The 12,202-nt window shown below is 36.6% G+C and overlaps 1 protein-coding gene across 2 annotated transcripts; it reads right to left on the reverse strand.

Annotated features, from left to right (window-relative positions):
* Positions 1–4,635: 4,635 nt before the first annotated feature.
* tbxt.S (T-box transcription factor T S homeolog) lies at positions 4,636–11,895 on the reverse strand. Of its 2 annotated transcripts, none has more exons than XM_041563962.1 (8): positions 11,306–11,895; positions 9,451–9,715; positions 8,269–8,403; positions 7,433–7,494; positions 7,128–7,189; positions 6,825–6,995; positions 6,094–6,226; positions 4,636–5,757 (listed from the first exon to the last, which is right to left on the reverse strand). In XM_041563962.1, the coding sequence occupies exons 1-8, from the start codon at positions 11,503–11,505 to the stop codon at positions 5,490–5,492; spliced, it is 1,296 nt and encodes a 431-aa protein (XP_041419896.1). In that variant the 5' UTR covers positions 11,506–11,895; the 3' UTR covers positions 4,636–5,489. The 2 variants fall into 2 exon arrangements, with proteins under 2 accessions (XP_041419896.1, NP_001084047.1); NM_001090578.1 differs by having other exon boundaries at positions 4,681–5,757; positions 6,825–6,998; positions 11,306–11,647.
* Between the last annotated feature and the right edge of the window lie 307 nt (positions 11,896–12,202).

Here is a 12,202-nt window from a genome sequence, read left to right on the forward strand (position 1 = left end):
GAATCGAACGATTCGAAGGATTTTAATCCAACGATCGAAGGAATATCCTTCGATCAAAAAAACTTAGGCAAGCCTATGGGGACCTTCCCCATAGGCTAACATTGACTTCGGTAGCTTTTAGCTGCCGAACTAGGGGGTCGAAGTTTTTTTTAAAGAGACAGTACTTCGACTATCGAATGGTCGAATAGTCGAACGATTTTTAGTTCGAATAGTTCGATTCGAAGTCGTAGTCGAAGGTCGAAGTAGCCCATTCGATGGTCGAAGTAGCCCAAAAAACACTTCGAAATTCGAAGTTTTTTTACTTCGAATCCATCACTCGAGCTTAGTAAATGTGCCCCTTAGAGTCGGAGACGGAACATTGTTTTCCTAATCATTTCATATTTATCTTTTTTATCTCATTCTTCTTACTGAAATAACATTAATTATTGCAGTGTTCAAAAAGGATTGTGAAAATGGTTAAAGGGGTTGTTCACCTTTGAGTTTTGTTAGTATAATTGGTTTTCATTTTTTAGTATTTGTGACTTTTGAGTTACCGTATATACTCGAGTATAAGCCGAGTTTTTCAGCCCCCAAAATATGCTGAAAAACTCAACCTCGTCTTATACTCGGGTCAAGCGCAAAAACGGTCGCCGGCGCCTAAGAATAGTCGCAGGCTTCCAAGAATAGTCGCAGGCTTCTAAAAATAGTCGCCGGGGTCCAAGAATAGTCTCCAAGAATATTCGCCAGCGTCCAAGAATGGTGGCCGGCATCCAAAAACGAGATGCCGGCACCTCCAATGGGAGCAGAACCCCTCAATTTTTTGATTGAAACTTACCAGAAGCTGCTGCATTTCTCACCCTAGGCTTATATTCGAGTCAATAAGTTTTCACAGTTTTTGGAGGTAAAATTGGGTACCTCGGCTTATACTCGGGACGGCTTATACTCGAGTATATACGGTATTTAGCAACCATGCTCTGATTTGAATAATAGATTGGAATATGAATAGGGGAGGCCTGAATAGAAAGAAGCATTAACCATATGTAGCCTAACAGATCATTTGTTTTTAAATGGGGTCAGTGATCCCTTTTGAAGGCTGGAAGAAAAAGACAAATAATAAAAAAATATAAAATATAAATAATGAAGACCAATTGAAAAGTTGTTAAGAATTGGCCATTCTAGAACATACTGAAAGTTAAGCCAAAGATGAACCACCCTTTTAATAGCCCCTTGCAATTTATATCAGAGATTAATGTTGGAGTGCTTACACCCCATATCATTTAAAGCAATAAAACACATTCTGATGAATTGATTTTGGATTATTTAAATTAGGTGACCCAAGAATGTTTAGTTCCACCACCACCATCTGAAAGCTGAAATTTGCAGACTAGTAGTTTAAGGGGTTGCACAATAAAGGAATTGCAGGAGTATGAGGTGGCGAAAGGCCAAATTGCTCACTAGCAGAAGTCAATTATCTTGTGGATTTTTACAGATTTTTATCTGTATCTATACGGAAAATATTTGTGAATAGGCACTCTCCTTTCTTCTTGCAATAAACAAGGGCTATTAAACCAGTCTCTTAATGGAACCCATTGCTGTGCATCTAGCAACAGTACACCATAAACTGACATACTTAGCCATCTGTGCTTTTTCTTAACCATTGCATAAAAACTAAATACTCTATGTATTGTTGTATAAAGGGCTAAAACTAAACCTGGGTGCCATGGAACTGTGCAACATGTAGATAATTGTTCCTTTAAGGGGGGAACAATATCAATAATATAATTATACTGAGGACCATTTACCATCACCTGATTAAATATCATTTATTAATTCAATGAATACAGTACATTGTTGTTGGCCAGCCTACAAGTGTATAGAAATAGAATCAATAAAAACAATTATTGATAAATTGAGGTTATAACAATTTTTAAATTTTTATTTGTTCTTTTATTTCTTGTTTATTTATTTTGGAGCTTGTTGTCGACTGGCAAGTCACTGTATTTACTGAATTAAGAAACAGCTTATTATACAGTCAGTGGAATTATACTATTATAATACACAAAAGCCATGAATATCTTGTAAATGATATCCTTATAAACGGTGAGTTCTGATGTCATCAGTTATAAACGGTGAGTTCTGATGTCATTTCTGTCACATGACTCACCGAAACTCGTGTATTATAATAAATAAAGTACCCCCAGTTGCAAAATATGAGGATATTAGAAGTTACCTCGGAGTTCCATGACCTGTATAAAAACACTCGGCCTTCGGCCTCGTGTTTTTATATGGTCAGGAAACTCCTCGGTAACTTATAATATCCTTATATTTTACAAGAGGGGGTACTTTATTCACTATATTATACTATAATACTTTTCCTTTAATCAACATATCTGCTGAAGGCCTAAATAACATTTAATATAATTATATATATATATATACAGTATATATATATATATATAGATATATAGATATATATATCTATATATATATATAAAATATATATATATATATTTTACATTCCATGAAAGCACTCACAACAGCCGCCATAAAGCGTATATTACGTGTTAATATTGCCTGGGTGCAAAAACAAAAACGAAAGATATAAGCTGAGAAAGAGAGTCTCGCACTCACAGGTCTTAAAAACATCAAAAATGGTTTATTATTTCAGGTCAGATTGCTGACCGAAACGTCAGTTTTCCTTGACATAATAAACCATCTTTGATGTTTTTTAAGATCTGTGAGTGTGAGACTCTCTTTCCCAGCTTTTATATATATATATATATATATATATATATATATATATATATATATATATATATATATATATATATACATTTTTTGTGCTAGACTGGCTCACCTAGGTAGAAGAGATACTCCCCGTGGGCCCAGGTGCAATGGGTCCTCCAGCTCACCCAACCATTTGGTCTTGTATGCCAATACCATTTCCATGTGAGATCAAAGAGGAGAATTGGTGGAAAGGATAAAAATGTGGAAGTATTTTGAATGTATTTTCTCTTTGTCCCCTTTTTGAATGAATTCAATTAATATGTTAGGTTTAGGAAAATATAATAGAAAATCATAAAAAACATGCGTTTCGTGTCCCCACAGGAGACTTAATCATAGGCTTAATCATAGCCTATGATTAAGTGTCCTTTGGGGACACAAAACTATCAGGCTATTATTTTTCATACAAGATGTAAATAAAGCTTTTTGTACTACTTTACTAATATTTTAAAACTCCTGGAATCTACCTAATTCTTCAATATTTTTGGGGTGACGGAATGGTGCCAGCTTTTTTCTATGTCTTTGTTAGGAAAATATAATACCAAAATGTTTATCAACCCCAAGGGAAGGCCATGCAAAAATACAATCTCCCTGGTGGCAGCAGTGCCAGACTAGCCCACCAGGACTGGCATAAGTGGGCCCTCCTGCTAGGGTTACTAATTTTGCAAAGGCCAGACAAAAGGGGGTGGGCCTATGCCTTCAGAGGGCTAGCTGGTGCTGTCAGGGACCAGAAAAGTCCCTTCAAATACAAGACTGTTTGGATCAACACTGGACAGATAGCAATCCTACCTAAAGCTCACCCAACCAGTTGCCTTGTATGCCTATACAATGGCCATTCCTTGTTACTACATGAGAACAAATGAAAAATTGAGGGAAGAACAGATGATTGCATGTAAGGAGAAGCTCTTGAAGGGATACTGTCATGATTTTTATGATGTCGTTTTTATTTCTAAATTACATTGTTTATACTGCAAATAATTGACTATACCATATAAAAATGTATTCCTCAACCAACTAGTATATATTTTTTTACTTGTAATATTGGTGTGTAGGCAGCCGTCGCGGGTCATTTTGCCTGATCATGTGCTTTCTGAAAAAGCCAGCTTTTCATGAACTGCTTTCAGGCAGGCTATTGTTTCTCGCAGGCCCGGACTGGCAATCTGTGGGTTCTGGCAAATGCCAGAGGGGCTGCTATAAGGTGTCATAGAAAGTCACTATTTATTGGGCTGGTGGGAGCTGTTTGGGCCTCTTTGTGGGCTGATTGGGCCTCTGTGTACCTGAAATGCCAGGGCCTATTTTAATTCTCAGTCCGGACCTGGTTTCTCGTTCTTAATGTAACTGAAGTCGCAGTGGGAAATGTATTTTTACTATTGAGGGCTATTGCTAGATCTACCAGGGAGCTGTTATATTGTGTCATGGAGGTGTTATCTGGTTACCTTACCATTCCATTGTTAGGCTGCTGGGGGAAGGTGAGGGAGTGATATCATTCCAACTTGCAGTGCAGCAGTAAAGAGTGACTGAAGTGTATCACAGCACAAGTCACATGACTGGGGGCACCTGGAAAACTGACAATATGTCTAACCCCATGTCAGATTTCAAAAATAAATATAAAAAAAATCTGTTTGCTCTTTTGAAAAACAGATTTCAGTGCCAATGTCTGCTGGAGCAGCACTATTAACTGATGCATTTTGAAAAAATGAACATGTTTTGCCATGACAGAATCCCTTTAAATGAATAGATGGTGGGTCCCAAGCACCCCAGACTGACACTGGGTGGCAGGATTTGGGGGACTGTTATGCTAATGTTAACATAATAATACTCCCCCAAATCCTGCACATTATATAGACTCTGCATATAGACTCTCATAATCTGTCTATGAAAACATCCTGAATGATATATTTATTACAATAGACTCCATTTTTCTGTTCCACAATATTTCTTTTATCGGATTGTCTTACAGCATACAATAACATATTTACAGCACATATACATTTACCACAAAAACATGAAGATAAAATAAATACAGCAATACCAGTTACACAATGATATAACATACTTTCTCTCCCCGTTATTTTTTTAGAAACCATATTTCAAATCAGTTTAGCTGGGAGAAGTTTGTGGTTATTTAGGCAGCAAGTAGCAGATTCAGACAAAAGCTGCTTCCAATATTTTTCCATAATCTAGACAGTACCACATTTTAAATTATTTAAACATTTTAAATTATTTTTTACTTAATAAGGCATATTAAAAAAAATATGTCTATAATAAAAATGTGTAGTCTGTAGCAGCAGTCCCAAATAAAAGTAATTTATAGCAATATAAAGGCAGTGTAAAAAAGAAGCAGACCTTCTTATTAATACTGTATTTTTACATTCCCTTTAAAAGAGACTCCTGGGTAAATCACCCCTTGCCAGTACATTCAGAAAAATGATGTAGAATATACAGAGGTGATAACGATCCTTGGTGTAATCACTTAATATGTGTAAGTTAACCCCACTTTGTGCTAAGCATCTATATCCATATGGTGGCCCGCTGAGCAGACCACCCACACCTGGTTGGGCCCATGAAGTCTTTAGAAGCAGGTAAACACTGATATAACTTGCCTAAGCACATCTTTAAGTTGTTTTGGAGGCCTACAGCAATCATTTGCTTTATGTACCAGGGACCCCCAGCAATTCAGGCCCAGGAAATACTGATTTTTATACTGAGTCCTCAAGGTCTTTACTTTAGACTGATGGTGGCGCAACGGGTGTCCATGTTGATGAAAGCCTGGAATGTGCCGTGACATCATACTGGTTTTCTGCTATTTCTGTTTGTGCTCCATGCTCATACAATGGAGATCCTGTGGATGGTGAGGGCACAGCATGTGAAAGAGACGAGTAGTGAGGTGTAGAGCCAAGTAAGTACTGGGAGCTTATTCCATTAGTTATTCCTCCAGACTGAGACACTGGTGTGATGGCACTGTTACTCACAGACCATAAAGAAGGGTACTGACTGCAATAAAAAAAATTGGTGTTAATTTAACTGTTAAAAAAAAAAATAAATAGAAAAAAGAGAGTATGATTCATTACGCTATAAAGAAAAACCAGCATATTCAACATATGTAGCTGTCTGCCTATACTGCAATAGGGCCTTCAAACCCAAATATTTTATTCTTGAATGAACCATCAAAGAATATGTACTATGTTACTATCAGGTTTCCCAGTACAGTCGGCTTCTTGAACCATTCTGACCTGGCAATTGATCTAATGCCCTCTGTTCACAATGTCTAATCTCATCAAGTAAATACTTTCTCTTTTTTGTAATGTTATGCTAAGATGCTTCATTTACCTTGAGGGAGGTGGTGTTCCCGTGCTGTGACTCATTGGCAACATCCCAGTGTGTGCTGGCATTTGAAGGGTAGACCAGTTATCATGGGACTGGAGCATTGACAGACAGGCTGAAGAATTATCTGCTAAATTGTCTAGAATGAAAAAGAAACACTTGCAATATTTCAGCTCAGAGATCAAATTGCTACTTGCCATCCAATTGAATGGGAAGATATATATATATATATATATGTTATGGTCATTGGTAAGACTGGTGTAACTTGCTGCAGCCTATTTGGGTCATTTATTAAAGATAAATTAGTAATTTAAGATTAGAACAGGAACTTTGTGTTTACCCATAGATATTGAATCCTGGCAAATACCAAACCAAATCCAATCACTAAATGCATATTCAAAATGAGCAAAGTTTTCCATCACATTAATGTAAGGCTTTGGATGCTATTCAGCTCAAAACTACAGATTTTGCTAAATCATGCTCTAATAACTCTACTCCTACATACAGTATATGGGTGTGATAAACACTTTAACAGAGCTTTATGGGGGTTCTGGGATGTCCATTATACTAGTGTAGGTGTTTCAGGTCTTGCCTAGTCCTAGCCATGACAGTAAAGGGGGGCAGTGTCTCTATACTAAAAGCAAGATTTTGGTTGTGTTGGCATGATTACTTTTAACAGAAAAAAAATGGTCACCAAATTTTTTTGACCCTAGTAATCTGCAGATGTCGATACTCACTTGGAGAATTGTTTCTGTGAGTGTACGGACTGGGGTAAGGAGCTGAGCGGTGGTTCCTTAGAGATGAGTATCGCTCACAGCCATGAGGTGACGATAGAGAGAGAGGTGCCCCGAACTGAGTGTGTGGATTGGGCGAACATAATGACCCACCATTAGGAATAAGCCAAGTACCTACTGAAGAGAAAGCACAAAGAACGATACAGTCATTTGATTTTCAACTTTTAGATTTCTTTTAACTAATTACAGCATATATTTGCATATACTACGATAAATACTACACACTTGCACATGCAGTAAACTTACATTGAGAGAAATTAGAATGCTGACTATCGATTCCCTCATCCAAGATGTCTTTATAATCATTTCTGTAGATACAAGAGAGAAACTTTAGTATCTAATAAAAACATAAATGTTTAAAAAATACTTCATATATATTTTTGGTTTAAAATATTATATCTTAGTTTAAAATTGATATAGAGTTTTCCTCAATGGGGAAGAGGCCTTGAATTACAAATGTACATTTGTCATAGTGCAAGAAACACATCTGCCAAAACTGATAAAAAGAAGTTTGAGCAAATTACAAGTTACATCTGTAAATAACACCGTACCTTTCTTTTGCATCAAGAAATGCTTTGGCAAATGGATTGTGTTTGATTTTAAGTGCTGTAATCTGGAAAAAAAGGAGAGGAGGAAAGTACAAATTAATTCCAGAAATTACATGATATAAATGATTAGGGCATATGAACTAATGACACAATAAAACAGAGTGCAGGTGGGGAAGGTGGAACATTATTTATGATACTGTCATGCTTTGTTACTTATGATACTGTTACTCATGCTTTTGTTACTTATGCTACTGTTACTTATACTCATAGATTTCTACCCAGGTACAGCAGCATAAGTAACAGTATAATTATGCTGCTGTACCTGGGTAGAAATATATGAGGGACACAACTTGAGCTCATTTATAAAAAGTGGGCAAATTTGCACCTGGGCAATAACCCATAGCAACCAATCAGTGATAAGCTTTTTTCCAGCTGCAGGTTTAGCACTGAAAGCAATCATCTGATTGGTTGCCATGGACTACAGCCCAGGAGCAAATGTGCCCACTGTTTTTAAATAACTGCCTGGGTTTTTTTTAGAAACAACAGATTCAGTATGTGCATAATTGGGGCAAACTGCAGTGGCAAAGCAAAAAAAGGCAGCACCACTGTACATATGCCTAAAATTAGTTTTCTGGGGGCCCAGTAACTTCTAATTATGTCACTGCTTTACCATCCTGGGCAACCCTTATTATGACTCTCTGCTCCAATTACATTCTTTCTTGATACTGTCTAACTAGAAAATTGGCAAACAATGAAAGAATCAACACTACCGTCTCTGATGTACATTAATTATATATTAATCCAATATTAACACAATAAATATGATCGTTATTCTTTACCTCTTCATTCTGGTATGCGGTCACTGCTATGAACTGTGTCTCAGGGAATGAATGGCTAGTGATCATTCTCTGGGTGCCACCAACTCTCACTATGTGGATTCGAGGTTCATACTTGTGCAAAGAGTTTAACATAATCTGTAAGAGATGGAGAGGAAAACCCATTTTAATACTACTAAATAACGTAAAACAAAAGTGTTTTTTTTTTTTTTTAATATGCTCAGTATAACACTCATTATGGTGAAGCCAAGAAAGTACTATGTGTTATTTGCTTTATTCACTACTGCATGGTAAGCACAGGTAGCATGGCAATATGCCTACAGAGAATGTGTCAGTGCCAGTTGTAGCAATTCTGGATAATAAGCAGAGAGGGCAATGCTTATTTGTGCATACAACACTACCATGCATTTTTCAAAGGAAGCAGCTACATAGCTTTGCTTGCCTATTGCATTCCCCAAAGCGAAAAGAGCAGTAAATATTTACACCACTAGATGGTGCTTTTCTATTAATGATCATATCCAAACACTATACATAAATGTATATACATAATTTAAATCTACAAATAAACAGAAAAGAAATGCAACATGCACACAATAAAAGCGTTGATAATAAATTGCATCTACATATTTCTATATGTACATATGAGTGGGATCATAATACTGCTTTACATTTAAGAAAGGATACTCCCAAATGTACAGGAGTACATTTTGCCCAAAAAGAAAATATATGAAAACCACTCTGGTTTATAAATCCATTACTACCAAGTATATTACATACGTATAAGATAACACTACAAAGGGAAACTGTCCCTGGTTATATATCTATATAAAGGAATTATAGACATTTTACATTCTTTAGGAAGGAAGTTTGACGTCCCTTCTCTTCAGAAGGTGCAAAGAAAATATTAAATGCCAGGAAAAACATTAAACATTCTGATATAAGGAAGTAACATTTCAGTTATTCTCCATGTAATGGAAATAAAACTTGACATCACATGTGCATAAACATCAGTTCACTATTTAGTTGTATATAATATAGGAAGCCACATTATTATCTCGCACTCAGCCACCTTTATTAGGCACTTCAGTGTCTGGTTCCCTTTGTGCTGTAACAAAAGGCTAAGGCAGGCTCCCAGCTGTGAAAAATAAACAGACTCTGAATACATTCAAATTTTATTTTCCTTACCTGGCCTCCACCATTCATTTTGTTTGTAAGTTTGACTTTGCTAAAAGAGACAGGATCTTTCATCCAGTGGGCTCCAAAGTTGGGTGAGTCTGGGTGGATATAAACACAACTGGGGGCCTGGGGCTCGGGTTTGCCACCTGGAACCCATTCTCCATTCACATACTTCCAGCGGTGGTTGTCGGCTGCCACAAAGTCCAGCAGAACCGTATACATTGCATTGGGATCCAGGCCCGACATGCTCACCTTCAGAACTGGAAACATTCGTCTAACAAAAAGAAAGAAATTGGGTTGGTTATCTTAGAAAAATATATGCCAGTCTTGCAAGACTATCATAATATGTACAAAAAGCAACACCATTTTCTTCAGATACGTTTGTTTTTTTTCCATGGGAGGGTGATAAATCTCTGTCTGATTATCAAGAGACAAATAAAGTGATTCAAAAGGATTTGAGAGGAAATTAACTGACTTCCCCTTATTTATTTCCTTTGAGCTCAGTGGCTTCTTTTGTCTTTAATTTGAGGTCAAACAACTCATCTGCTATAAAGTAGCTTTAATTACTTTGCTACTGCACCAATGAGGTTTGTTTAAGTACTGAACTTTTTCTACACCTTTATGGAGTGACAAATCAGATTGCGAATTCCTAACGACATGACATTTTCTCAGGGCCCCTTTATTGCACCTAGGAGCTTTACTTAAGGCCAAACACGTCCAGTTTTTATAGAATCCCTTGCTTTAGGAATTCCTTATTTATCACCACTATTCCCACCATGGAGAAACCGCAAATACTCATGTGTTTAAAGGGAAAATGAATCTTTTTTTTGTAACACTAAGTTATAGCACAGGGACTATATATATATATATATATATATATATATATATATATATACACATATATATTTACGCCATACTTCACGAAGAATCCGCACTCTCAGGACTTTTAAAATAATCATTTATTAACAGAACTTCAATCTGACGTTTCCGGAAAAGTCAGATTGAAGTTCTGTAATTAAATTATTATTTTATTTTAGAAGTCCTGAGAGTGCAGATTCTTCGTAAAGTATAGCGTAAATACTGATGCTTCTGCACCCAGGCATACAAATTGATTTTGTTGAGAGTGCTGGTAGCCCTTTCGATTACATATATATATATATATATATATCTACACACACATACAATACAGATATATATAATATATCTACAATACAGATATATTTAAATATAATTACATGTATGTGATAGAAAGCCTACATACATAAAAATAATGAATATTTTTGCATGGCCTACTTATATTTTCCTTTTAAAAAATTGTAATACTTAAATGTATATGAAATATTTTACTAGTAAATAAAATGCCATTTCATAAAGGAACTGTAATACTTGATGTATATGAAATCTTGGTCACAACAGATCTGTTTGTATTTAAATACAGAGAGCGAATGGGTCTGAGAGATAAAATCTAATCTATCTAATCTAGCTTTCTCCTCATTGAATATAATGGCTGTAGATATCAACCCTGTAGATAAGGGTAAGGATTGTACTGATAAAGGATATATGTCATTATTAACATAGTAGGGCAGTTAATGGCAATAGCACTTCAATCTGTTCACAGCCCGAGGGAAATTCCTGAACATCCTTTGAACAAATCTTAATTTATATTAATTTCTGTTACAGGGTAAGAACAGATTGGGCAGAAAAATCAGATTTAAGGTATTAAAAAAGATCTGTTTTAATAATAAATTTAATTTTAATTCCTATCTTTATGGCACTTTAAACCGATTTCACTGTCCCAAACTAAATGTCCATGATGATGAATGTATATATACATTGGGTAGAAGTTTGGAGCCTCAGATCTTACCTTCCATTCTTGGTGACGATCATCTCGTTGGTGAGCTCCTTGAACCTCGTCCACAGGTCCCGCTCCTCCAGGCTAACCTTCAGCTCCTTCTCGGTGGGGTCCCCCTTCTCGCTGCCAGCCTGGAGCTCATTCTCCACAGCGCTGAGAAGATGATCCACCCGGTACTGTACGTTCTTGGCGCAGCTCTCGGTCGCACTCATTACTCCAGAGAGGGGGGTCCAAACACACAAACAGGGGCAAAAAAAACTTACAGCAGCTTTTCCACTGATTTGTTTTATTGTAATCGGAACAAAACCCAAGGTGCGAGTGATCGGCAGGTAGTAAATCCAATTGACATTAAAGGAATACGAGTCACTGATTAAGTTGGAGTTCTTTCATCCACCCATAAATAGGCCTACACAAGCCGTGGTGCCTTCACCAACAGTGCGACCAGGCAGCTCATTGGTCAATCTTCTCTTTGATGTTGGCGAGGAAACCGCTGATTGGAGCAGAGGAAACCCAGCACAGAGCCCTATGATAATCCTGGGAACTTAATTGCAAGTCAGAGGTACTTTATGCAAATCCCCAAATGTTTACACCTATATCAAAGAGCTGCAATGAGGAAGTGACGTGTCACCCCCCCATAACCTGCCTTCAATTAACTCACATCCAGTAGGAACTGACACCTGGTCACTTTTTCATTCTATATTTCAGCTGGCCTGGATAGATTCTTCAAATGATAGAAAATGTATAAGATGCATAAAATCCTTGAGGCTTAGGGGCACATTTATCAGAGGTCGAGGTGAATTTTCAAATGAGAAAAATTTGAATTTCGCACAATTTTTTGTGTTCTTCAACTAGGGAATAATCCAAATTTGATTAGAATTTGAAAAAAAATCAAAAATTCGAATATCGAAA

This window comes from Xenopus laevis, chromosome 5S (assembly GCF_017654675.1).
Source record: "Xenopus laevis strain J_2021 chromosome 5S, Xenopus_laevis_v10.1, whole genome shotgun sequence".
Taxonomy (NCBI): Eukaryota; Metazoa; Chordata; class Amphibia; order Anura; family Pipidae; genus Xenopus; species Xenopus laevis.